The sequence below is a fragment of the Anarrhichthys ocellatus genome, unplaced genomic scaffold, assembly GCF_004355925.1.
Source record: "Anarrhichthys ocellatus isolate YVR2014 unplaced genomic scaffold, GSC_Weel_1.0 scaffold12, whole genome shotgun sequence".
NCBI classification, from domain to species: domain Eukaryota; kingdom Metazoa; phylum Chordata; class Actinopteri; order Perciformes; family Anarhichadidae; genus Anarrhichthys; species Anarrhichthys ocellatus.
The window spans coordinates 5064265-5091620 of NW_022280042.1; the positions used below are offsets into that span (position 1 = coordinate 5064265).

Sequence of the window (27356 nt, forward strand, 5' to 3'; positions counted from 1 at the left end):
CATATAGTCATTACCCAGAATTCCATGTGTTCTGTCTGTCTCACACTCTGGATGAGGACAGCCGATCTGGGTTGAGCCGCAGCAGGCAGAAGGTAATCAGTGATGTAAATGCCCCTGATAAGCTGCAATCAGGTATCAGCCAGACGACAGCAGCGTAATGCAACTCAACAGCACCGTTATCAGCAATCAGCTGCAGTCCGAGGCCAAATTAGAATCGACCCCTGACTCTCCACTCTGCTCCTTTAAATCATTCGCAGCATGCAGCTTTCACCTTCTGCAGCCACGAGCAAGAGGGAACGGTTGATTCTTGTTTTGTGGAACGAACAAGAACTGAAATACAGACGGCACAGTGAGATACTTTAAACTCAACAATGCTGTTAAAATCCCAAATGGGACATATATTTGTTTAGCTTCTTCACAGTTAGATTCATACTGCTTTGAAACTGACTCCACTGCTTCAAATCATGCTGCATATGAAGGAAGTTACCGCTCTTATCAACAAAGCTGCTCATCACAGGATGCATGCTTGGAACACAGCAGCAGGATTGTGGCTATTTTCGTTTGGGACAAGCTCGAGAAGAGCCTAAGGGAAGAGCCTGAGGGAAGAGCCTGAGGGAAGCTCCCCCCGCTCCTCCCCTTATAGCTCAAGTCCTGCTGCTGCCTTGGCTGATTTCCAGTAAGGTTTGTGGCGTGCTTTTAGCCCCGCTAATGTAGCTACCTATGTAGGTTAAAGACCCCCTCGTGGTCGACAAAACACACCAGAGCCAGGGGAGACATCTCAAGGTGAACACAGTGTTCAGATCATACACTCTCCCTTCAGAGGTGTCGGCAACAATAAATAGGACAGGGACAACAATGTCAGAGAGACATATTTCAGCTGCGATTGATTTACTCTGAGTGGCACAGCACAACTAAAAAAATTGAGCAGTGACAAATAGTCCAAGAAAGAAAGTATATTGGGTGTTCTCCAAAGAGATCATTTATTTATATAAAGCAAAAAAAGCTTAAATTAGATCACTTATTGCAACTGGTCTGGCACCCTGTGTGCATCTCACTCACAAAAATGTCTACAAATATCGGTGAGCACATACAGGCCCTGACAGATGGGACCTTTTCCAGTTAAACCCCCGGTCCTGTCTGCCGTGCTTAGGAATTTGCAGACCCCTTAATCCCTTAAATGAGCCAAGAAATCGATAGGACGACTACGGACCCTTACTTAGTCTAATTATACACATGTATCACCAATCACAGCCTTGGATTTGAACACTGACTGCTGAGACTTTGTTGTAGTGTAAGACAAAGTGACAGTCCGACAACAATCCAGTTCATCCGTAAACTAAGACTCAGCAATGTGATATCAGGATAGAAACAATTTGCAGTGCTCAGGATAAAGATGAGAGAAAGCAACCATGAATCCAACGGGAGAGGATGAAGCCGAGTAGAAGACGGGTGTCTTCTGGATAATCACACAACATTTCAGATCGTGTGAGACCAGGCAGAGCAGAACAGCACATTCCTTCAAGCCGTTCACGAGAAAACGCTTTAATCAAGCTTGTGCACTACACAATAATGATTTGAAAACCAAGGTGCTGCCTCGTGTTTTTCCTCAAATGTGTCCTTTGTCTGGACACACAAACCCTGAATTTGTTTCGACAGCAAGTTCACTGTGGCCTTGAATGTGAAAGAGCAATACGCTGTAAACATGAGCGGAAGAGGACATACTGGATATGGCCGATACTAAACTGTCACAATGAGGAACATTAAATTCACATAGTGACACTGAAGTCGGCCTGCTTCCTAAGCAAATAAGAACATTCGGGAAATGGACAGAAAAAAAAATGAGCAAAGGCAAAACACTTCCCACTTGTCAGGCATCGGAGCAGTTCCCTTCCTCCTAAATCTCCTTATCTCTGCTGAAAGGCAGGGAGAAGGGGGAGAGGGACAAATGGGAGAGGACAGACCGAGCAAAGCAGACAGAGAGAGGAGGGAGCGGGTCAAATTAACAGCAGAGACTGGAGGTGGATGAAGTGAGACGACTACAAGGAAAGAGTCTTGTCCCTGGGTACTGCTCTGCTAAGTGCCAAAACTGCTGTATGGCAGAGAAGAGGTCTCCGCCGTGTTAGGCTCCAAATAAATAGTAAATAAAAAGTAATTTCTCTTTCAAGGCAACGTTTCAATCTGCAAAGATCGTGAAAGGGAAAACAGGCATTTGTTGCAGAGGCAGTAATCAACTTATATCATTATCACCTGTTGGTCAGCTAAGAGCAGGGGGAAAACGAAACACCACAAGATGGCAATCACAGTACTCCAAAAACAATGAAACACTATATAAACATAGTGATGAACATTCATTTTGGCTGAAATAACATGGGAATGCAAATCCAGGCATGAAAATATCACTATTGCCACATAATGCATCCACCGATTAAGTTCACTTTCATACATTTTAGGATCAAACAATGTTACCAGCTGATGTTTCAGGCTGTTTTGAGGGGAATGGTATGTATTTTATACATTATACATTTAACACTCGCCTGGTCTGAGGAAGAAGCTTGTAATAAAATACACCTCTGCCAAATGATTTTAAGAGCAACTTATAGCCTAACCTGAAATAAAATTGTAAATCTAAGTTCTTAGTTGAAACATAATGTTGGTTTTGAGTTCTACCGACAGTCTGAACAGCCAGTTAGACTGTAACACGGGGTGTACATTTAGCACAGAACTATATAGGTCAGGTAAGAAGGCAGGGGCTAGATTCTCATCCGTCCCTCTTTCGTGGACAGAAAATGTCGACCACATATTATCAGAGGCATTTCGAGGAACACAGCGTGACACGCAGAGACCTTTGCTCTCCTTCATGAGCCACAGCCATGAGAGGCAGTGAGCAATGTGCCTGGCCTGAGGGAATTATGGCAAATGAACCGCTTTAAAGGCGTAGTATATCCAACGGGACACAAGTTCAGGCATCGCTGCCAAAGTGTCACAACACGGGCAGGCCACAAAACACTGACACACACAAACAAAGATGCTACAAAGACACACACGGAGCATTCGAGCTGCAGTCGTTTGGCTTGAATCATTAAAGGTCAAATTTGAATTTTACAAAATACTGTATATCAAATTTTGCAGGGTTACTTTTTAGAGAACAGAATTGATGGCGGTGTGGGCTGCAAAGCAAGACGGCATTGCTCAATAGCTGACTAAAGCAGCTAAGATGGACACACGCATGCACAGGAAACACATGGCTGTAAACATCATGCATCAAAGCCGGCTGACACTCAGCTGACCAGACCGATGATGTTTTCCGGTGACGGCTCCTCTCCCTGCCTTTGCCTGGTGCCAGTGCACTGTTGCCATGGGAGATGTTTATGTAAGCCATGCCTAATCCTGTTAACTGTTACTGCGGCTGCTGAGCAGTTCGGCAATGCTGCACTGCAAAAAAAAAAAAAAAAAAAAAATGTCGATCTTAAGTCCCTCCATTGAGTGCTGAGTTTTATTTTTGCCTTGAAACAAGTGAAACTGGGAAGGGGTCATTTTGGGCTTTGATCGGGGAGAAGAGAACGAGGTAGGAGACAGTGACTGGGTGCATTCACATTTACATTTTGGAGTGGTTTTGCACACATTCATATGATTTGATTTCATTATGGTCTTTGTGCTTCGAAGCTTCGAAGCATCCCCCAAAAGATTTCAGACATTTCTAAAACTATTGACCTACAGTTCTGATGATTCACGGCCATCTTTGTGTCGGGAACAGAGGAGACAATGAGAAGAGTCAAGGTAAGCGATGCAGCATCCTCATCTCATTTCCTACAGTAGAGCTGTAACTAAAAATCAGGACAACCTAAAACATCATGGACTATAAACCCCCACCGCACCGTCTTATCTTCAACCTTCACCAGTGTCATAAAAATATAACCTTTCAATGTTTTTATATGATTGCCCTTCAACAGCATCATTTAGGTATTCCTCCATCTTCTGCAGGAAAGGAACGGCAAGGGGAGAAGTCTAAGCCTAATTATCCCGATTAAAAAGCAGAGAGTATGAACGAGTCGTACGAAAGAGGATTATGCAGACATGAAAGAAGAGAGAGCGGGAGAGGAGCGGAGCAACAGGGAAATGGGAGAGCTCATGTAGAAGCCGACGTGGCTGATGAGAAGTCACATATATGCAGCCTACACGCCTCACAAAGGAGATTGAACAGGGAACCTATGCATCGCTGGGCTCCCCCCCGTTCTCTCCACTCTCTTTTGCTCCATTAGCTTTATTAGTATCAGTCTCTTGGCTGAGGAATCAGGCTATTGTACAGCTACTTGATCGTGAAGGTCAACAAACAATCCATTGTGGGTTTGATTCTGTCCTGCAGCGAGTGTTAAGGTTTCCCAAAAGCCACTGGTGGCCCCTACTGAGGGACCGTAGCTCTTAGCTCCATCCAGTGCTATAAATATATCTTGTAAAATGCAAATAAAATAAATTAACCGCAAAAATAATCTATAGTTCACGCGCCAAAAACAGCAGCTCCTACACTTCCCATAATGCAACATGATAGTCTTTTGTTAGAGCCTCCCTACCCGATAAACACCCGCATTTTTTCAACTCCTTTCTGCGGCTTCAAAAGTGTCCGAGCCCTGATGACGTTACAAGGGGTGTATGCATGCTTCCTCAATACAGAACCTACAATCCAACCATTTCACATGCATGAATGGAACTCTCCGTGAGGATTAAACTGATCTTGATAAGCTAACTCTGAGGACTGCCCCTTAAACCTCTCTCAAACACACAAGCTTACACACACATAGCTCCCCTCACTCCCCATCTCCCGTTTCTGCTGTGTGGCAGCACTGCACAGCAACCGGGCTTGTAGCCCATTAAACACAGTTTTGTTCTACTCAGCGCGTCATCATCACTCTGATGCATCTGCTGATCGCGGCGCGCAGAGGAACATTAAAACACAAGCTCTGCCGGTCACCAGGGGACCATGGGGCCTCGGCCTCATCACAAGCCTCACGAACCTCCTCCCTCAACCCTAACCCAAAAACACAACACCATCAGTGCACGGTATACTGCAATTACACATGCCACGGGCCGGAGAGCACTGCGTGACTGCATATTGAACGCTCTGCACCATAAAAAGCAAAACTCAGGACAAAAATCTCATCTGAATGCCTTCAGCTTGCAGGACAAAAAAAACATTGTTTCTTTTTTGCTGTGCAAATGAAAACATGTACGTGGATTAGCAGTTTTGTGTTTTTGATGAGAGCTATTACAAAAAGGACCGTTGACTCCTAACAGCCAGCGCAGCAGCTCAGTCACGTATGACGTTTTTCAATTGTTGCACCTACTAGTTTAATGGTGAAGCCTGCAGCAGTGAGGAGAAACCTACTCCCAGTCTGTCAGGCCAAAGTGCATTTGACCCTCTTTGAATGAAGTTGCCAAATGTCTGGTTTAACACTGACAGACTAGCTGTCCTGGTATTTCTCCCTGATGCCAGGAGCCAAGGGTGAAAAACAAGGTTTAAATCGTACACCACGCTCATTAGAGGAGAGACGAACCAGCAGCAGTCAACCACTATTTTTGTGCCAGCTCAGCAGTAGCAACAGTGGGGCGGCGAAGTTGAGATGGAAGCCGTGCCATGAAACGGTAGGAGCTTATATCAGAGACCCATGGACATGCAGCAAAGTTAATAGCTACACATCTTTATTTTGACTTCTTTAAGGTAGCTGTCAAGGTGATACGATGATATGCACCAGCATCATTTTGTGTGCTGCACCTTTTCAGCACATTAGCTGTAAATTTGACCAATTTCGTGTGAAAGCAAAGTTAGAAGAGCATCTGACACGTTGAGCTCTTAGGCCCAACTTAGAAAAAAGACCAGTGGAAAACAAACCAAACGCGAAAGGGCCTTGAAATTGACTTAAACTCATAAAGAGAGAGAGAGCACCAATCCTGGCAGCAGCATGATGTGTTTCCTATTAACGAACATGATCCGGGGTTACTCTCGTTTGGTGATAGAGTCACTAAAACACGTGGACCAAGTTCCTCCAAACTGGTGAATTATAAGACGAGCCAATAACAACTTATAAGGAAAGTGCAATCTTGATATCGTTGAATACCGAGATTTATGGTTCCACTGTAATATGAACGTAAAAAAGCACTTGCAAATCAATTTTCAGCGCCACCTTGCCCGACGCTTCTCTCTCTGGGTGATACATGACAGTTTGAAGGTAAATTTTCATCTGAAACTAAAAGCATTTAACACTCAAAACACATGCAGCTTTGATGTAAATGGCATCAAACAAAGCTGTCATTGTACGTAGTGAGAATTGTGGAGGAGCCTTTTTTCGGGGACTAGCTGGTGGATCAGAGCAGCATGGAAGCCAAACGTGTTACATCCTCCCAGACACATTTAATTATAGGTGCTATTTATTTTCCCATTCATCTCCCACAAAGGGAACTTTTCTGTTGGGAGATGCGTCTGTAGTGAATCCACTCGGGACAACTCTGCGGTGCAGAGTGCAATGCTTTGACAGGGAAAGGCAAACAGGTGATTTGATTAGATTGGATCATGACTTTAGGACTACAGCAGCTACTGATGTGAATCTTACTTTCCTTTCATTGTTTTTGACCAGTGTGCCATTGAAAGACAGCCAGTTTTTATTAAAAGGCAAATATTGTCCTGATATTATGTTGATCGAACTCTAATCACTCTATAGTAGCTGAGTGTGACTCTTATCCCTATGTGAAAGTCTTGAGATATTTATAGCGGTATGTTTTGTAATCTAATCAGTATATGTGCTTTTCTATGTATTATTGAGGTGAAATAAATATTTATGATACAGTCGTGGTGGCACAGTTTTTCCTTTTGCTACTTGAAGAAATCCTGCACATTCAATATGACCCACCTACTGCTGGAAAGGTCTCACTGTCTAATATCCACCTCTCACCTTCTGTCACTCTTCGTGTATGGACAAACGATATGCACGCGCAGAATATACGCACACATTCTGCAATGTCAGTTTCTGTGTTTTCAGGCCTACCTGAGGGTTTGACATTGTACAGTGGAAGAGTGTGTGATATGAGGAGTGACCTGAGTGCGCGGAGGGTAAACGGAGTGACTCCCCGGGGGTGGGCAGCTTGTTCTCTCCAGCCCTCTTTCAGAGTTCAGACAAGTCCCACGATGCTGGGAGATTAATGAAGCTGCACTGACACTGTGATCCCTACAGGATACACACACACACACACAGTCACAGGCGTACATGCACACACACTATCCATTTCACCTCATGACAGTTTTCATGTACCTGCACTGATATGAGCTTTACACGATTCAGGTACACACTTAGGGTGGTACACACGCTAGACAAATATTCTCACAAACAGACCTGCACTCAAGTACGTTAAGTAAGTACGTCTTGTAGTGTAATTTACTTTTCCATCATGTCTTATACCCCCCCCATCAGAGGATTCTAGCTCAAATTTAAAAAAGGTAATGTCTAGGGTGTTTTTTTTTATGGCACCTTGCTTGTCATTTCAGCGTTATGTTGTAAATAATGCTTAGTCTTCATCTAATGAAAAGCTCAGATGAAACAGGGCTGCGTGTGTCCATCTCCATCCTCCAGTCTGGCAGTGATACAAGGCAAGCTGCACCAGAGCTCGGGAGAGTGGAGAGGATGTCACATTAACACACGGACTAATCTCACGCCTGCAGTCAGGCCGGCCGTCTTACATACTGCAGCACTGCCTCCGTGTGGTCACTAATGGGTACTGCAATGCTGCAGCTACAGAGGCAAGTACTGAGCTTGAAGTGACACTTTTGGGAATTTAGTGTAACACTACTTTTTTCAACAAAATACAAATACTTTATAGGTGCCACGGTGTTAAAGATATATTTGAGGTTAAAGTCAGCAGAAAAAAGTGTATCCCTCACATAAAAGATGTACGGTATGTATAGTATGTACTTCTGTTTTTCACCAGGTGAGCGGGAGAAGAAAAATCACAAGCTGCCATTTCTCTAGAGAACAAACAAGACAAGGTATTGTTATGTCCATATCTATATATCTATATCTATATCTATATATATCTATATATATCTATATCTATATCTATATATATCTATATCTATATATATATATATATCTATATCTATATCTATATATATATATCTATATCTATATCTATATATATCTTTATACACAATACAGCTTTGAAAGACAAAGTGACATGTGTGGCAATCCATAAAATTAGAGGTGGCTGAATATCACAGAAATCAATCAATAAATATAACAAAATATACAAAATACAGTAACAAGTAACGTTGACAAAAAGAAAAAAAAAATCAGTACTCTTTTAACAGCACAAATGCCAAATATCAACGTGTACATCAGGAACTATTTAACATCAAACCTTAAGAGGAGCTAAACATCATATGTAAGTAATATAATCAGAGGTGGAGGCTGAATATCACAGAAATCAATTAATAAATACAACAAGATACAAAATACAGCACTTTTCTATTTAACCTATTTTCAAAAACAAAAGAAAATGTCAATTACCACAATTAAAAACGTATGAATTGTTATGAGAAAACATTCTAAACAACCTCTTGATTTATGAGCATTGGCTGGTTTACAGTCATTAGGACAGTTGCTGATAGGTCACCAATAGATGGCATGTTAGTAGTTATTGCAGCAGCGTTTGGTCCTACTTGACCACGCGCAGTTAGTCGTTTGAGACTAACAAACAGAACCAGGTGGAAGAGGTGGTGTAGTCGCTGTGTTCTCCAACTCCAACGCGCGCTCTCCTGTCCCATCTGCGCTCGTGCTCCGCTGTAACACCTCCACCTCTGCGCTGACCGCAGACCCACATTTCGGATGCAACATAATTAAACCCAGTTGCTTAATCTGCGGGTTCCGGATGAGATGGAAAGCTGCGTTTACGCACGAAGGTGTGACAATTAGCAGCGGCGTCAGTATGGAAGTGATGGTCCCGCAGGAGGACGCCTTCCTCGTCCCCGTCATTGTACGGATGATAAACAATGTGCTCAGCGCCAGCTGCAGCAGAGACATTAGAAAGTAGAATCCCACCGTGCGGTTGGCTCGGTGGTTGTCACACTTAAGAGGCATGCTCACCCTGAGAGCTGCATAATGCATGCACCCATAGCAGTAGCAGATGGACAATACGCAAAAAGACATGATGACAGATGGGGGGACAAACACCAGCATAACCTCTTCCCGGGAAAATGGGACGCGCTCCTTGACGGTGAAGGCGTCGCACAGGAGCCCGCTGGTTGTCTGCTGGGAGCCCCACTGAATCTGGCTCAGCACCAGACCTCCGTGAAGACTCACCGCTCCACTGAGCAGCCAAACCAGTCCCACGCCGATGTGAACATTGCGGGTAGTGATCATCCTGAGGTAGTGGATGCCACGACAAATGAATATGTAGCGCTCGACAGCCATTAGAGCCAGAGTCATTTGCGACGTGAGAAAAAAACACCTTAATATACAGAACTGTGCGATGCACCAGCATCCATAGATCTGAGTTTGCTTACGCACTAGAGAGGACAACACAGCCAAAGCAGTAACCAAACTCATCCCAACACCACAAGCTGATATATGTTTCAGCAGGATGTACTGTGGCTGCCACAGGAGCTGCTGAAATCTCACTGTCAAAAAAAGGAGAAATACGTTTGCAGATGCCAAAAGGACACAGCAAAGAAACACAAGAAAAAATGCCCGGAAAGTTTTCTCTGAATTAGACAAGTCCCAGGAAAGACAGCTGGACATTCCATCCACAAGTTGATCCCAGTCGTCTGTAGTTGTCATGTTGGATGAATTGGACAGAGAGCTGTTTGAGGGATTCAAATGCAAAGTTTGCCCATTCATCCTTAAACACAGAATACTTGTATTTGTCTGATTGAGAAAGGGTCTTGAACAGGATATATATATATATATATATATATATATATTTATTTATTTTGAGAGGAGGGGCCACAAATGCATCAGACGTTACCGAGACTGGAGAGATGGAAAGGTTATCCTGCTCACACGAGAAGACAGTCCCGTACAAAAACAAAAAATATATACTTTTATGTTGTTTGTATCATATCTTATGTATCTTCAGATTTCATCCATCCATCCATTTTCCTCCGCTTATCCGGGGTCGGGTCGCGGTGGCAACAGGCCAAGCAGGCTGACCCAGACCTCCCTCTCACCGGCAACATGTTCCAGCTCATTCTGGGGGATCCCGAGGCGTTCCCAGGCCAGCTGGGAGATGTAATCCCTCCAGCGTGTTCTGGGTCTTCCCCGGGGTCTCTTCCCAGTTGGACGTGCCTGGAAAACCTCCAGTGGGAGGCGTCCAGGAGGCATCCTAATTAGATGCCCGAACCACCTCAGCTGACTCCTTTCGACGCGAAGGAGTAGCGGCTCGACTCCAAGCTCCCTCCTGATGACCGAGCTCCTTACCCTATCTCTAAGGCTGAGCCCGGCCACCCTACGGAGGAAGCTCATTTCGGCCGCTTGTAACCACGACCTTGTCCTTTCGATCACGACCCAGAGTTCGTGACCATAGGTGAGGGTAGGAACGTAGACCGAGTGGTAAATTGAGAGCTTTGCCTTCCGGCTCAGCTCCCTCTTCACCAAGACGGTCCGGTGCAGCGCCTGCTTTACTGCTGCAGCCGCACCGATCCGTCTGTCGATCTCCCGCTCCATCTTACCCTCACTCGTGAACAAGACCCCGAGATACTTGAACTCCTTCGCTTGAGGTAGCAAATCCGCGAATCGCCACCTTAACGTAGTGGAGGAGTTTGAGTGGCTCAGTGATCCTGGGAGCTATGTTGTCCGGGGCATTAGCCCCTGGTAGGGTCTCCCAAGGCAAACAGGTCTCGGGGGAGAGCCTAGACTAAGAGCGGTTCAAACGACCCTAATGATAAGCAGCCCACGGACTTTAGCCACCTCGCCTGGACCAGGGAAACTGGGGCACCCTCCCGGAGCCAGACCCAGGAGGGGAGCTCGTCGGCGAGCATCTGGTGGCCGGGCCTTCGTCCATGGGACCCAATCGGGCTCAGCCCGAATAAACAGCATGGAGCAGCCACCCTGTGGACCCACCACCCGCAGGGACAAGCATCGGGGTCGGTGCAATGCAGACCGGGCGGCGGGTCAGGCGGGAGGCCTGGGCGAGCCGATCGCCGGCAGCATAGACTAGCTCTAGGGACGTGGAACGTCACCTCGCTAGCGGGGAAAGAGCCAGAGCTGGTGCAGGAGGTGGAGCGATACCAGCTAGATATAGTTGGACTCACCTACTGATCGACTTTGTAATCGTATCATTTGATCTGCGGCCGTATGTCTTGGACACTCGGGTGAAGAGAGGAGCAGAGCTGTCAACTGATCACCACCTGGTGGTGAGTTGGATCAGATGGCAGGGGAACCGGTTGGAAAGACCCGGCAAGCCCAAACGTGTAGTGAGGGTGAACTGGGAACGTCTGGCAGAGGACCCTGTCTGGGAGGTCTTTAACTCCCACCTCCGGAAGAACTTCTCTCACATCCCGAGGGAGGTTGGGGACACGGAATCCGAATGGACCATGTTCAAAGCCTCTATTGTGGACGCGGCCGCTAGGAGCCGTGGCCGGAAGGTCGTCGGTGCCTGTCGTGGCGGCAACCCGAGAACCCGGTGGTGGACACCGGAGGTGAGGGAAGCCGTCAAGCTGAAGGAGACCTTCAAGGCCTGGTTGGCCCAGGGGTCTCCCGAAGCAGCTGACAGGTACCGGCAGGCCAGAAGGGCTGCAGCTGCGGTGGTCGCGAATGCTAAAACTCGGGCATGGGAGGAGTTCGGGGAGGCCATGGAGAAGGACTTTCGGTTGGCCTCAAGGAGGTTCTGGCAAACCATCCGACGGCTCAGGAAGGGAAAGCAGGGCTTACCCCAGGCTGTTCTCAGCAGGGGGGGGGGACTGTTGACCCGGACAGGGGACATCGTCGGGCGGTGGAAAGAGCACTTTGAGGAACTCCTAAACCGACCAACATGTCCTCTGCAGAGGAGGCAGCGCCTGAAGATTTAGGGGGAGGCTCACCCATATCCCTGGCAGAGGCCGCTGAGGTAGTCAAAAAGCTCCTTGGTGGCAAGGCGCCGGGGGTGGATGAGATCCGCCCTGAGATGCTGAAAGCGCTGGACATAGTTGGGCTGTCCTGGCTGACACGCCTCTTCAATGTCGCATGGGGGTCGGGATCAGTGCCCATGGACTGGTGGTTCCCATTTTCAAAAAGGGGGACCGGAGAGTGTGCTCGAATTACCAGGGTACTGGAAAGGAGGCTCCGACCGTTTGTTGAACCTCAGATTCAAGAGGAGCAATGCGGATTCCGTCCCGGCCGTGGAACAGTGGACCAGCTCTTTACCCTCGCAAGACTACTGGAGGGGTTCTGGGAGTTTGCCCAACCAGTCTACATGTGCTTTGTGGACTTGGAGAAGGCTTTCGACCGGGTCCCTCGGGGGTTCTTGTGGGGGGTGCTGCGGGAGTATGGGGTGCCGGACCCATTACAACGGGCGATCCGGTCTCTGTACGACTGCAGTAGGAGCTGTGTCCGCATACTCGGCAATAAGTCAGACACGTTCCCGGTGGGTGTTGGCCTCCGCCAGGGCTGCCCTTTGTCTCCGGTCCTGTTCGTGACTTTCATGGACAGGATATCTAGGCGCAGCCTGGGGGTGGCGAACGTCAGGTTCGGGGGTCTCGGGATCGCCTCTCTGCTGTTTGCAGATGATGTGGTCCTGTTAGCCTCCTCGGATCGTGACCTCCAGCATTCACTGGGGCGGTTTGCAGCCGAGTGTGAAGCGGCGGGGATGAGAGTTAGCACCTCCAAATCTGAGGCCATGGTGCTCTGCCGGAAACCGGTGGATTGCTCCCTCCAGGTGGGGACGGAGTGCCTACCTCAAGCGAAGGAGTTCAGATTTCATCCATTAGTTAAAATAGAAGAAATATATATATGATAATATATAAAAATTAAAAAAGCACTTTTCCTGTTGGCAAATTGAAGTGCATTCATGGTCAAATCAAATTGAAAAAAAAATATTGGAAAATGCTGTTCAATCGTACACGCATTTGTAATTTCTCGAATTTAATTTTTGATTCAAACTTTTGACGTAGTAAATATTTTGCAGTGACAACACTAAAATGCTGTGCGAAATCAAAGCATGTGTTCAGGTCCATAACTCCAGAAAGGCAGATATTGCATGAATTGTATCTCCTCAGAACTTCAATGAAGCTATAAAATGCCTTTCACTTGACATTAAACCCTCGGTGCTGCAAATATTGTGAACCCAGTGACGTAACATTTCCACCCAGGTGGACAGTCAAGTCCATCTGTTCCGAGTAAGCACTTAACGGTGGAATTGAATAAAAGGGATAGTTTAAATGCACACCTGCCAGGCACTCTGAAAAGGTAACCTTTAAAACAGCTGTCATATTTATAAGCAGTCAGTATAGGTACATACAGGCTACTTTTCTCCCATCAACCTTTACCAATTGGCCTCAATTTTCTACGTCTAAGCCATCTTCGTAGAAACCCCATCGCTTAGGCCCCATCTACACTGGGCTGCTTGAAGACATTTTAATGACTGCCTTTTTTCACCTAACATTTCAAAAGTCAGGCACATGGTGTCTCAAAGCGTTGCAGGAAAATGTCTTGCTTTGTTACATTACTGCACGTCCTTATTATCAGGCTGCTCTAACAGGTCTCTTAAATCTCTCCAGTTGATCCAGAATGCTGCTGCACGTGTACGAACAAAAGCTAAGAAAAGAGATCACGTTACTCCTGTACTAGCTTCTCTGGCCTGGCTCTTTGTAAAATCACAAACTGAATCTAAAATCCTTCTCCTCACCTACAAAGCCCTAATTAGACATGCACCGTCATATCTTAAGGAGCTTCCTGGGATACACTGAGCTCCTCTCTCATCTTCTGCTACTCTAATTATATGAATCATTTATGTCATATGCATTACTTCTGTCCATCCTGGGAGAGGGATCCCTCTGTTGCTCTCCCTTTTATTTATTTTTCTCCCCGTTAAAGTTTTTTTTGGGGGGAGTGTTTCCTGCACTGATGCAAGGGTCCTGGGACAGAGGATGTTGTATGTTGGTCTTGGTCTCTTCGTACCTGAATCCACCCGATATGAAATGTCGATTCATATTTTTTCCTTTCTAAAAGATGACTCAGCAAAGAATAGATATTATTCCTCTTTGAGCAGTACGGCCCTGTGAAGGTAAACGAAACACAAACCGCCACGACATATCTCCCACCGAAGCAGCGTCAACTTCAAACAGCGACTGAAATTTATTTGAATTAAATAAAGTCTTGTACATTTCACAGCTATAGGGGCCTACACAGTAAGCAAAACAAAGTCTACTCTTTGTCCATGTGCAGAACTACACCACAGGGTAGTTCAAGACAGTCCGTTGTTGTGTGAATAAAGGTGAGGGGGGGGGGGGGGGGGGGGGGGGGGGGGCGCGGCTGGTGGAGAGACGAGGGCCAAAGCCAGAGAAGTGACTCCTCAAGAGAAAAGAAAGAAAATCCATCTGCATGACTTCCGGAAGCATTTTCATGCCGATTCCTTCCAAAGTTACACATCCCATTGATTAATAAAAAGTTACAGTCTGCAAAATATTTCACCATATCATCATGCGTTAAAGGCAGATAGCTGAAGTTCTTTGTAATCAACACATAGAGACTGGATTCATTATACTTTAGCGATATTGTAGGTAAACTTCTTTTGTTCCCCCCGTCCCCCGCAAAGTTGTAATTTAACATTTTGTAATGGAACTTTTTAGTGACTGAAATTATCATGATCTAGTTTGGAAATGTCTCTTGTCGAATGCTGTCTGACTTCCTCAATGTGGCGTTCCCATCCTGGAGCGTCGCTCTCAGCCCGCCGCAGACTTACGACAGCACAGCCTGGGAGTTCTTGATGCCGGCCATGTTGTCGACACTGACAGACCTCTTCATAGTGGACTTACACAGGTCCTTGTACTTGTCCTCGCACAGCCGGGAGATGGCCTACAGACAAAACCATGAGCAGGAAAACGGTTACTACCGAACCAACAAAAACAAGGAGAGATGTTTTCACATCCGGTGTGAATGCAGCGTACTCGCCTCCAGTTTTTGGGCCCGCTTGTTGCTCAGCGGCTCCAGAGGGAAACTGAGGTTGTTATCGTCCGCCAGCGAGCGCAGGTCAAAGTAATACTTGGCGTAGACGCTTCCTGGGACGTTGATGTTGAACTGGAGCAGCTCCAGGAAGTGACGCTCCATCTCGTTCCTGCGGGGGGGGTGGGAACAAATCCGTGGAATCAGGTTCAACATATTGGGCTGCGACACGTCTTGGTTTTAGCTCAATGAACAGTAGGGCGACACTCACATGTCCTCCACTGTCATTTCTTTGAGGATCTGGCAGTAGTCCACGTTCCACACAGCCTGGTCGTCCCACACCTTGGAGGCCAGCAGAATGGCACCGAGGACAATTCGCTTCCAGTTACAAGGACAGATGTCCATCTCAGCATACGTCAACAGCCTTTCCAGGTATACCTGACAACCCAAACGTCGGTTTTACACAGGACACACACACACACACACACACACACACACACACACACACACACACACACACGAGGGTCTCAACCCGTTGTTGTGAACTTACCAGAGTGACGATGGCGCACTCGGCCGTGAGCTGCGCCGAGCTGAAGAGCGTCCGTATGAAGCGGTAGATGAGTTTGTGTTCTGGGTCGACCACAGAGTAGTCATCTGGAACCTTATCTCTCTGTCGGGCAGAAGGGGTCATCACCGTTATGGAATCGGCACAGAGCGAACAGTAAACGGCGGCTACTTCGTGCAGTGAAACGCCTAAACTCACCGACAGAGGGTGCTTCTTCTCATCGAAGATGTCCACCGAGCGGTTTGAATCTCTGCAGGAGCAGAAGATTAAGGAGCCAGCGTTAAACAAGCAAACACAAGAATAACAGTTTAACAACAACCTGTATGAGGTCAAATCAACAACATTTCAAACGTTTCCTACCTGTTTTTGATGTGATAGTATATGGCCAATGTGACGCTGGAACAAAGAGAAACCGACACGGATGATGTGATTTTGCACCAAACAAGAGCTCCTATGTTGCGTTATCGTGTCTTCCCTTTTTCTGTCGTTTTTTAACACGTGACCATAACCTGCTAAAAAGGAGTCACTCACCATTTGATGGTGCTCTTGAGGTTGGGCTGGCTGACCGTGCTGTCATCGAGGAATATTGTTGAACAGGAACTGTACTTTTTGGTCAGGAGCCCCGGGGACATCTGCTACAAAGAGACGATAATGCACATGACCGGAGAGACACCGAACATTTAAACAGAACATTTACGGATCCAGTTTGTTGTGTGTGTGTGTGTGTGTGTGTGTGTGTGAGGGTGCATCTTTGTCACTTACATGATTCAAGTAGTTGCTTTTCCTTTTCTCACGCACTGAAATGGGGCGAGAGAGAGAGAAAAGGAGTTTTAGGAGATTCAGAGAGAAATAAAAAGCACCTTCATCAGAGAAACACTGACCGTCTGTCTGCGACTTGTTGAGGAAGAGGGTGCTGGCTCTGGGGTGGTCTGATGGGTTGGACTCTTGGGCCAGTTCTGTAATATGCAAAAAAGGGGACGGAGCATTTTTAGAGGAGAGCATTATTATTATTTTTATTATTATTATTATTATAATAGAGACTCTTGGGTCATATCTATATTTTTGGGTGCACAGAATGCGTTTGACCCCAAGAGTCTCCTCACGCACCGTCTGGGAGCTCCCTGTCGCTGATGTGCTGAAGATAGGTCCCGGTGTCCTCGCTCACGTCCTCCGCGGTGGTGATGGGACACTCGTCCAGCTCCACCTCCCTCCTCCTGTGGATCTTGGGACTCTCGCCGGGAGAGATGCAGCAAGACACCGAACCTCCCATCGTTGTTGACCTACAACAGTCCTGCTGCAGCCATAAAACTAATGACAACACCGGGGACAACTTAATAGCACCAAAGTAAATGCGGATCCGTCTGCCTCTGGTTTTAGATGCGCTTGAGAGTAGAGTGTGATCTATGCAATGACAGCCAACCGGGTGTCTGCGGTATGTGCAGGACAGCTGACATATTCAGGGCGTGTGCGCAGCATAGCACTCGTGCACGTAGAATACGAATAACATGCGTCTGGCTGAATACTTCTGCACGGTGAATATCTGATATCAACTCTTTTCACGGAAACAAGAGGCTAACAATACGATGTCACGAGCTCCTCTAGCTCCCCCCACGCTAGCTTCCGCACCTCAATCCATTCTTGGCTTTTCGGCAGCATGGCTCAGTCCATTTCCACTGCGGTTGAAGTCTTTTGTCACAATTAAAAGGCTCTCGTGCAAATTCCGTAACCGGAAACAACTCTTCAACTAAGGAAGCGCAAAGGGAGCGAGTATTGGATTCATACACAGATAGCCGACGCTAGCTTTCATATCGTCGCATTAACGGGAGACACGTCTTGGATGTCAAATCCACCGAAGAAGTTAAGTTCAGAGGTAACTTCTGGTTGTGGCTTTTCAAAATAAAAGTCATCATTGTGGATTTTGATGGCGTTGCAGCGAACGCCATCAAACGCAGTATGTCGGCAATTATTTATTATTATATATTATATATATATACAATAATGTAAATAGATCAACATTACTACAAATATAAAACATGACTAGAAATCAAAATTAAATCAAACTCTGAAAATAAAATTAAACTGCAACTGTTCAGCTTGAATTTATGCAAATTAAAATAAAAAAAGATGATCACAGATGACACAGATGGTATTTAATACAAAATAATTACGGAAAATGTCAGACTTGTGAGAATAAAATCACAATTCTGAGAAACAAAATCAAAGTAACAACAAACAAATCTTTTTCTGTAATTGTTTTATAGTTTGAACTTTATTTTATCCTCATGCAAGGGGGTGAGATACTTTATTTATTTGATCCATAATAGTTAATTTCTCTGCTTTTATTTTGAGTACAGGAACGCAAATTAACCGGAAGCTCTACTGCTGATATGTGCTGTGAACTTTACAGATCTGGTGTGCTTCATCTGCAGGTACCGCCCCCTCAATTATAAAGAAAACAGACGCTGAGAAAATCCGTCTTAGGCCACGCCCATTATGAACCCAGACGTTCCTATTGGTCACCTTTAAGCCAAGCTGTTACATAATTGGATAAAACTGCTCAATGATGTGTCAAGAGTGTACAAACAGTTAAATGTTACTGTTCGTGAATAACATAAAAGATATTAACGAAGTCAGTTTGACTCTTCGAAATGGCATTACTGAAGATACCTATAACGTCATTCTGCCTACTTGGCATGGGGTTAGGGTTAACCACACGGTCGGCCGTTCGATCCCCAGCTCGAAGCTTCCTCGCTGTCATACACATGAATGACAAAATAAATTGAATTTTACAGGTCAATTATAAACAGAAGAATAAAGTATATTGTTGACGCCGTAGGGGCATGCGCTGTCACGGTGGCCGAGAGGTTAAGGCGTTGGACTCGAAATCCAATGGGGTTTCCCCGCACAGGTTCGAATCCTGTTCGTGACGTGTTTTCGTTTTGCTTTACCTGGGATGCATTTATTCTTCTGACGAAGTGGCATCAATGTATGTTTTGTAATATGTGTTTTCAAGATTCGTATATGGATTACAGATAGTTTTATAATGACTCCAAGCACCCCAGATAATACCGCTTTCACTGGGTGAATGGGATATACAGATTAATTTAAGCATTTCCTCAAATATAGTGGGTTAAATGTAACCGCCATGTATAATATAGGCTGCCCAATTTACTTTATCTTGTGGGGAAAAATCTGGATATTCAAATATATTTATTTATCAAAAAATGTTGGTCACCGAAAACTAGTACCTCTCGCAGATTGCAGCACCCTCACATTAATAACTGCATTTATTTCACAATACTTAGCCTTTACTGCAATGTGCATGTTCATGTGCAAGTGTGAATACACAAAAAAGGAATGACTGGACACTTGTTTGTTGTTTTTATTTTAATTAACTTGCACTGTAACCATATCTAAAAATCCGAGGAGTCAATGTTTACGCCTCATATTTTGTTAGTGAGAATAAGATTGTCATAGTTGGACAAAATTGACAGTAACATACATACTGCCCAGATAACACACATACTGCTTTAATGCACACCACCATTCCCTTTCCAAATAAAATAAATACACAATGAATAAATACATCAACGCTCCATGTCAGACAAGTTGAATGACAAGGATGCGTTCAGTAACACTCCATCCCTAAATCTAACCGAGCAGTGGTGCAACGCTTCCCTGTGCTTTGCATCTTCCTTTTATAGTAGCAGTGATTATCAAAGCCAAGAGCACAACGACTGTATTGGTGTGCTTGCAGAGACGTTTCCTTGAACACGACAAACCTCTCTGATCAGCATGCTGATCTTGTGTCCTCCTGGTCTCTACCTCCAGCCTGCGAGTACACGTTTCCACCACGTAGACTAGAGGTAGGGTGTTGCAGTTAATATCGTCCTCTGGTCATTTTGTGACCCGTGCTTTAGCGCCCTGGTAATTTGCTTCTTCATGCTCAGGAGGTCTCCCTCCTCACAGCGGGAGGTGAAGGGTGTCGCGTTCTCCCTTTTCGTGCTTCAGTAGCGCCCCCTGTGGTTCGTCCGGGACATGGTGAGTGGCAGAGACACGGAGGAGAGGGAGGAGACCTCCCAGTAGAGGGAACGGGAGAGGAAGAGCTGGTAGAGGACCACCACGGCGATGGACTGGCAGAGGATCACACCGACAGTCACCACCTAGGGAGGGGTAGAGAGAGCGTGAGAAACTAGAAAGTAAAAACTGAAATATTGAAGAATAAAGATAACTTTTCGCATTCTAACCTTCTCCCTCTGGTGGTCGTTGAAGACGGCCGACAGGAGGAAGAGGACGGGATGACAGAGGAACCACAGGAAGCATCCCTGCAGAGGACACAAGGAAACAAGGTTAGACCGCGTGACCACCCGGAGAACTGTGAGGCTGAAGATTAGCGTGATCTGTTGATCGGTACCTTGGCGAAGCAGAGGTAGAAGTCTCTCTTCAGGGTGCTCCTCTCGGTGGAGATGATCTGGTAGAGGACGGAGGCCAGCAGCAGGGCCAGGCCCACCCTCAGAGCGATGAGGAGGAGGCCTGCAACACTCTGCTGGATGTGGTAGCTGTGGTGTTGGCTCTCTGATTTAGAGTACTGCTCCCACAGCAGCAACGCTCCCTAAAACAAGGACAGTTTCACTCTCAAAAGCTCTGCCGATGACGTAGTTATGTCAAAACCACATGTAGGCTTCTCTGACTAAAATCAACCTACCTGTACGACGCCTCCACCAACAGCGACAGCCGTTGAAGCCGGAGTCTGCTCCCACTGCAGAGGTCTGGACTGAGGCTTCCTGCCGCGGCTCAGAGTCCAGCCCACACACAGGCTCAGCAGCATGTACAGCATGGACACCTGGGACACCATATCCCAGACTGCACAGGGAAACAGGAAATGGAAAAGAACGGGGCAATTATAAGACAGCTGCTTTAACAAAATACGAGCTTAAAAAGCATTTATAAATATACATGAGACGTATTTAAGAGAGGAACATACACTCTGCCAGGCTGCCCATCAGAGGAATACCAGTCCCATCTCTGGAATACCTGTAAAACACATTAGTACATTAGTTAAATTAGAAACTCTTTGGTTGAACTGAATAGAGACAGTTTAGATTCCACCTGGCCAAGTGGATGTAGCTGCAGAGAGTGGAGCAGCCCTGTAAGGCCAGCGCCGTGGTCAGCACTTTGAGGACCGTGTGCATGGGACCCCCTTTCCTCAGAGCCTGGTACACAGGCCGGCAGTAGATACAGCAGGCTATGAAGTAGACCAGCAGCAGCAGGAAGTAGAAGCTATGGAGACCTGGGAGCGAGACAACACAACGAGTCGCATTTTGTCCCACATGAATGATGCAGATCACTCAGGACCAATCCCTACATCTTCCAAACTAAGATCTGGCATAGCATGAGGTAAAACCATTACGCACTTTCAACCACTTAAATATTAAACAACTTTTTATTAGCACCACACACACATAAAGCAGTGGATGTGGACGACTGTGTATAGAACTCTCAATTCAAGCGGATTTGGGATTCCCTACTCTGTTGCATTAATAATGAAATATGAAATCTCTCACCTGCCTCCTCTGCGCTGAAGTGCTCCAGAGGATTTCCAGCCGAGTCGGGGTTGAGCATCAAGAGAGTAAAACTGAGATCAGCGTGGTGAGGAATCACTGCACCTCTCTGGACACACAGACAGGAAACAGAGAAGAAGAAAATGAAAGTGCCTCAGGTTTAATGTCCATGTTTGTGAAGGTGGGGATTAAGGTGGTGTTACCTGACATGTGTATCTGTCAGCATACAGGGCCTGCCAGGTGGTAGGGGAGGACTGACGAGGGATCGACTGGTTGTGCTCGTCTTCGTGGAGAGAAACTGAGGACAGGAGGACAAAACACGGTGAGCGTGTGGAGGAATCACAACACGTCCCTCTGTGTTTGGTGAACGCTGGTTCTTACTGGTGAATCGGGCTTTGGCGAGCCTCTCGGGGCAGCTGAGGTTGTCCAGGTCCGAGTCCATGTCCTGATACAGCAGCAATCTGGACTCCTTCTCCGTAGCCAGAGCGGAGTTGTCCAGCCTGCACACCAACAGACCGGTATCACCTACAGGGGGACAGAAACAGGACGTGGGTCGGCATTTCAACACTTTAAAAAACATCCTGCAGTAAGTATCCAGAGCCAGACACACCAGGTCAACGAGGCCTGTAGCTGACCTCTGACCTCAGTCTTGACACACACACAAAAACAAAGTGTCCTGCAGCAAGAAAGCCCCACAAAATAAGAGCATGCTTAAAAACACAACAACAAATCTGATACTGCCGGAACAAATTAAGTGGAACAAAGAAAGATGATTAAAAGCAACGTAAACCACCAGTCAGTGCAGATGTTATATGTGCATCGTTACATCTGCATCTTTAGTTACCTTGGTACATGAATTTAGTGATGAACTGGCCATTCTGCTGTCTCGCGGCTTCGCTCTTAAAATGTCCCGTCACACTTTTCCCAAAAGCCTCCGAACCGAGCAGCACTGCGACCACGAGTGTAGCTAATGCACGCGACATTTTTAACGTTATCGACAAATAAACGTCAGCTATTGAATTCAATGAAGCCACGAAGCCAGAAGTGAACGAGCTGCGTCAAGCTACCCAGGATAAGACCGGAAATTGGTTTCTGCACAAACATAAAAGTTCTATTCGTCTCACTTTGTGGAATATTAGAAAAATAAAAACAATGTATGGCGTAGACTAGAGTGATGTAAAAAAAAAAAAACATGGACCAATTTGTGGGAATTTAATATAAATTAGGGATACAATTAAAGATAAAATCGGTTGTAATAATTGCAAAATAATAGCAGTGTATTTCCTGAACGTACGCTTTGTAGTTTAGTATATGTCCGGTTTTAACCAGTAATACGTGACTTGTAATCAAAACTACGTTACCCTTCGAAAAACACCTGATATTAATTTTGTAAGTAAAGTAAAGTACTTTTATTTTGAAAATATTTTCTAACTGCATATCCATTGTAACTCACTTGACACTATTGACAGGTTGATTGATTTGCAATTCACCCAATCAAACAGCGCATATTTCTCTTCGTCAGGTAGGACAACCAATCAGAGAGTAGAAACCAGTCTGGACGCGTAAAATATCCCGCCCCTTTTCAACGTGTCAACACTGCCGTAAAACGACCCGTGACTGTCGCAAATCACACAACGCATCTAGTGTACTGAGGCAAATAGTGAAACTTCTCTGCTTCCGGTTAGCTAGCAGGCGTGATAACGAAATATGAAAACGATTAATATGTCGTTATGTCTGTAGGAGACCGTAATATGAATATGAAAGATGGACTTCAACAGGATTGTTCTGGTGACTGGAGGCTCTGGATTCATGTGAGTTTATTTATGCAAATTATACAATTACATTCATATCACTGCCGCATCACAGCTGATGCTGCCTACTTTATATTCTAATGGCTGGTTTTATTATACAAGACATTGTATTTAAAATGACGTATAATAGGTAAGTTTTTATGATCATCAGTGTGCAGCATTTGCAATGTATGTGTTATTAAGTATATTTTAATCTTCTGTAGCTGTCAAATAAAAGGACAACTTTTGCCAATTAGGAGGTAATTAAAATACTTAAGTACAGTATTTGATTTCTCTCTCCAGTGGCTCCCATCTTGTGTGTTCGCTGGTGAGCAGACACCCTGACTGGAGGATTATAAACCTGGATAACGTGAGTCTTCACACTGTCCTTGAGTGGACACATAGCTGCACATATTTCAGTATGCATGTGTGTGTGTGTGTGTGTGTGCTGCAGCATCTCTCTGTCTGATCTCCTCCAGCTGGATTACTGCTGCAGCCCCAGGAGTCTGGAGAGTGTTGAAGACAGAGAAAACTACACTTTCATCAGGGTGAGCTGTTCGTGTTATAAAACTAGAGATGCTCGTGTTTACAGCGACATAAACGCAAATCTCCTTTCTTCAACAGGGAGATGTGTGTAACTCACAGCTGGTGAATCACATTTTCAACACAGAAAACATCGACGTGATCTTTCACCTGGCGGCCAAAACGCACGTCGGTGAGCAGCAGCCGTTCAAACTGAGGCTCCACTCGTCTAAACATTGTACAGTCGCGTTGAAAAGCTTTTTATTTTTTGCTTCCCTCGCTCAGAGTCGTCGTTTGAAACCCCGTCTGTTTTCCAGCACGTCAACGTTGACGGGACCAGAGTTTTACTGGGAGCCGCCCATCAGGCCCGACACCAGCCTCAGCGCTTCATCTACGTCAGCACCGACGAGGTGTACGGAGCCAGTCTGGACCAGGTCAGTGGACCGATGGATGTGTGGACTTTATGGTTTTTGAGTCATTTCAGGGACTAGAACACCTATGATGTCTGCAGGTGTTTGATGAGAGCAGTCCAGTGAGGCCCTCCAACCCATATTCTGCCACGAAAGCAGCTGCAGAGTACCTGGTCCGATCCTACTGGGACAAATATAAGGTACACGCACGCTTTCGGACTTTGTGATGGCCAACACACAGACACATTAATCCAGGTTTTGTTCCTGTATGTGAAATACTGCTCTGTGTATTTATGACCAGTTTCCCATCATCATCACGAGGAGCAACAACATCTACGGGCCCAGACAGTTCACCGAGAAGGTACGGCACAAATGGATCCTTTATTTACAGCGGTACTGATTTTCTCTGCCTCTCACTGACATTTTAAAACCAGCAGTCCTCTCGGTCTTCCAGGTCATTCCGAGGTTTCTCACCCTCTTGCAAACGAACAGGAAATGGTAGGTTTGTTTGAACTTTATTTTGAAAAGGTTTCACTGAGAAACCAGAAAAGCTAAGCCCAGTTAATCTCGTTTCAAATCTGCCAAAGCACCGTCCAGGGAACCCTACCTAAATCGCGCCATTTCCTGTTTGTCGATGACGTCGTCAGCGCCTTCCTGGTGGTTCTGGAGAAAGGCATTGTGGGAGAAATCTACAATGTGGGAACAAGCTGTGAGATTCCCATCGTGCAACTGGCAAGGGAACTTGTTAAGATGGTGGGAACTGTTCTCCTCATTCAAACATATAGCGGGAGATAGCAAATGTTCAGAAAACTCATGAGTGTGGGTTTCTTTAGGTCAAGAATGTGCCGGACTCCGAGGTGAACGATTGGCTGGAGTTTGTGCCCGACAGGCGAGTAAACTAGTGCTGTTCGACAGGTCAAACATTTGTTTCGTGAATCGATCGGGGCGGTGATCTAATTGACGTCTGCTCCCGTAGGCCGCGCGTTGACCTGCGCTACCCAATCACATGTGAGAAGCTGCAGCAGCTGGGCTGGAGAGAGGTGGTGTCCTGGGCTGCAGGCATCAGGCAGACCGGTACAGACACAAACACAAACACAGACACAATAAGGCCAGTACATTGAAGCCCTAATCCACATAAGATGCACGTTTTAGCCTAAACTGTTAATAAATAGAAGCCGATTAAGAGAAGTTCACATGATGGTTCCCTCTCAACAAGACTAACTCAGTAACTTCTGTGTTCTGCATCTTTTAGTCAAATGGTACCAAGACCACCCAGACTTCTGGTCCAACGCGAGAAAGGACCAGATCAGAAGCCGGCTGGAACAAGACACCAGCGCTGTGTCTCTGTATCTCACTGATAACAGGAAGGCAGAGCCTCCCTTCAACCAAAGCGGTGTTTTAACTGGAAATGACGCACTTTATAATACTCACCGATTCAGCTGATGAGACATTTCTTTCCTTCCCAGTTCAAACTTGAGCATGTAGCTCTTAAATCCAATGACCAAATATTCTATTAACGAGGTTACTCGTGGCAGTGGAGGGAACTGTAGCCGAGTCATCTCAATCATTTGTTTTATACACACATTTTTCTTAGAATTCTGTATTTAACTGCAATAAACTTCATTATTTAATAACTTACGGTGCTTTTCATTTAAGATCCGACACTTTTAAAAAGACAAAAACAGTGTTTACATTTGCAAATCCAAACCTTTATTTGTGGTAAAATCAGAATAGATGCACAGTTTCTTTTTTTCTTTTTTTTCTTCGTGCAGTGCTCCTCTTCGTGCACATCTGCTAAACTAATACATAAAGCAAATACTAACTAGCAGGCTGGAGGTGCTGTGTGGTCACACTGAGGGGTCTGGCCAATCAGCAATGGAGACAACTCTGGGCTTTATCTCACTTCAATTCAGTCACTAAACAGCAATCAGTCCTAAATACAACTACATAAGAACCCTCTAAAGTTTATTGAATTGAAAGTAAAAAAAGCTGCATTTGTTTGGTGTCCCCACTTTGTTTCCCAGAATGCCTTTGGTCAAAAACATCGCATTCTGGTCCGTTGCGGCCACCGTTACTGGACATCGGATGTGTCCCTGTATAACATGTGGATCAGCTACAGGTGGCGATAAAAACATGTAAAAGACACCTGGATGGACGTCATCAGGTGATCTTCTCCCCCCTCCCCCCACTATTTCTGATTGGCCAGAAGCTCCCACACATGAGCATTAAACACACGGGCGCCTGAAAATATGCAAATCACAACAACATAGCAATAGAACCACAGTTAATTCTGTGTTATGAAGACTTTAAAGATCACCACTTGCCAGACATTCACAACAAGGGTATTAACAGGAAGGAAAAGTGTAAAGACTCAAAATGAACAAAACAAAACAAACATCTGACTTGGAGAGAATCTGGACACTTGTTTTTTGTACTGCATGTTGGTTTTTTACAAAATGGTCTTTGATCATAACGTTTTGTTAATTTTATTATTATTTTTCTTAATCCAAACCTTGGCATATATGGTGGTATTGTCTCAAATTTCGTCTGCCAATTAAAAATGGCTGTTTATGGTTTTCTTTATTTGCAATGGAAACCTGTCGCACAAACAGGTTTATGGATCTGATACTGAGTCCAATGTGACTTTAAAGGTAACCCGTGTAGGACCTTTCTCCTTATATGTCAAACGCATCACCTGTAACAAGCCGTCAGGGCTTCATAAAGGATCCTCTTACTACATCTTATATGGTACCTTTAACCTAAATATTTCTACCGATAAGGACGAGGACTACTGCTACCTTGTAAGAGAACTTTCAGAGGAATTCAGGGTCCATGATTGCTTGGACTCGAGTTTAAACTGTCGGGTCAAGAAGATGTTTACGCAGCACGAGTTGCTTTGTATTGGGCTCAAACGGAGACTTGGTGTTTTGGGGATTTCTGACAAGACATAATTTGAATGGGTTTCGGCACCGGTGACAGACTTTTGGGATGTTTTGCGGTGACACATTTTAGGAGAAATCCCTACACGTTGCGTCTTTAACATTAAAAAGCTCACACTACCCCAGAAAAATAGAAATTTTCACTCATACCAATGACATTCAACATTCAAGTGCCAGTGTTTTTGTTTACTGTCTTTTGGTCAAGTCACTTTGTAAAATATCAACTTTTGTATTAGGCTTATAAAAATAAATATTTCTCAAAAATGCTTGATAAATTACACAAACTAGCAGCGAAAGTGGACTCGAGAACTCTGTGTGCAAACAGCTGATTCCTATGTTTGCTGTGTACTACAACTCCACCTGGTCCCAAAAAAAAAAAGAAAACGGTTTCATATCTGGAAGAACCCACACACACACACACACACACACACACACACACACACACACACACAC

The 27356-nt window shown here is 45.4% G+C and overlaps 3 protein-coding genes and 1 non-coding gene across 5 annotated transcripts; 2 read left to right on the plus strand and 2 right to left on the minus strand.

The window, feature by feature from the left end:
• Positions 1-14469: 14469 nt before the first annotated feature.
• LOC116386103 (cyclin-Y-like protein 1) lies at positions 14470-17522 on the minus strand. 2 transcript variants are annotated; one of them, XM_031852097.1, is made up of 10 exons: positions 16789-17522; positions 16563-16637; positions 16444-16478; positions 16213-16313; positions 16042-16077; positions 15880-15931; positions 15667-15786; positions 15388-15554; positions 15126-15288; positions 14470-15029 (listed from the first exon to the last, which is right to left on the minus strand). In XM_031852097.1, the coding sequence occupies exons 1-10, from the start codon at positions 16949-16951 to the stop codon at positions 14913-14915; spliced, it is 1029 nt and encodes a 342-aa protein (XP_031707957.1). In that variant the 5' UTR covers positions 16952-17522; the 3' UTR covers positions 14470-14912. The 2 variants fall into 2 exon arrangements, with proteins under 2 accessions (XP_031707957.1, XP_031707956.1); XM_031852096.1 differs by having other exon boundaries at positions 16213-16316.
• Positions 17523-18528: 1006 nt separating this feature from the next.
• On the plus strand, positions 18529-18610 carry trnas-cga (transfer RNA serine (anticodon CGA)). Its single transcript has one exon. It is a non-coding gene; the product is annotated as a tRNA-Ser (tRNA).
• A 386-nt stretch (positions 18611-18996) lies between these two features.
• On the minus strand, positions 18997-22299 carry gpr180 (G protein-coupled receptor 180). The gene is made up of 10 exons (XM_031852264.1): positions 22087-22299; positions 21624-21767; positions 21446-21540; positions 21246-21351; positions 20791-20971; positions 20666-20715; positions 20387-20544; positions 20096-20293; positions 19929-20006; positions 18997-19844 (listed from the first exon to the last, which is right to left on the minus strand). The coding sequence occupies exons 1-10, from the start codon at positions 22223-22225 to the stop codon at positions 19689-19691; spliced, it is 1305 nt and encodes a 434-aa protein (XP_031708124.1). The 5' UTR covers positions 22226-22299; the 3' UTR covers positions 18997-19688.
• Positions 22300-22886: 587 nt separating this feature from the next.
• tgds (TDP-glucose 4,6-dehydratase) lies at positions 22887-27340 on the plus strand. The gene is made up of 12 exons (XM_031851919.1): positions 22887-23053; positions 23336-23402; positions 23512-23580; positions 23657-23747; positions 23840-23988; positions 24066-24164; positions 24266-24325; positions 24419-24462; positions 24552-24717; positions 24798-24853; positions 24941-25038; positions 25217-27340. Exons 1-12 carry the CDS (start codon positions 23007-23009, stop codon positions 25405-25407), a joined length of 1137 nt encoding a protein of 378 aa, XP_031707779.1. The 5' UTR covers positions 22887-23006; the 3' UTR covers positions 25408-27340.
• The last annotated feature ends 16 nt before the right edge of the window (positions 27341-27356 follow it).

Excerpts from the sequence above, each read along its gene's own strand:
- LOC116386103 (XM_031852096.1), bottom strand. The coding sequence starts at position 16,951 with ATGGGAGGTTCGGTGTCTTGCTGCATCTCTCCCGGCGAGAGTCCCAAG. Across the intron at positions 15,787-15,879 it reads AGAAGAAGCACCCTCTGTCG|AGAGATAAGGTTCCAGATGA; the intron begins GTGAGTTTAGGC and ends TCTGCCCGACAG. Across the intron at positions 15,289-15,387 it reads GAAATGACAGTGGAGGACAT|GAACGAGATGGAGCGTCACT; the intron begins GTGAGTGTCGCC and ends CCCCCCCCGCAG.
- gpr180 (XM_031852264.1), bottom strand. The coding sequence starts at position 22,225 with ATGTCGCGTGCATTAGCTACACTCGTGGTCGCAGTGCTGCTCGGTTCG. Across the intron at positions 21,541-21,623 it reads CGCCAAAGCCCGATTCACCA|TTTCTCTCCACGAAGACGAG; the intron begins GTAAGAACCAGC and ends TCCTGTCCTCAG. Across the intron at positions 20,972-21,245 it reads CTTCAGCGCAGAGGAGGCAG|GTCTCCATAGCTTCTACTTC; the intron begins GTGAGAGATTTC and ends TCTCGCTCCCAG.
- tgds (XM_031851919.1), top strand. The coding sequence starts at position 23,007 with ATGGACTTCAACAGGATTGTTCTGGTGACTGGAGGCTCTGGATTCAT. Across the intron at positions 23,581-23,656 it reads AAAACTACACTTTCATCAGG|GGAGATGTGTGTAACTCACA; the intron begins GTGAGCTGTTCG and ends TTTCTTCAACAG. Across the intron at positions 24,718-24,797 it reads CAAGGGAACTTGTTAAGATG|GTCAAGAATGTGCCGGACTC; the intron begins GTGGGAACTGTT and ends GGGTTTCTTTAG.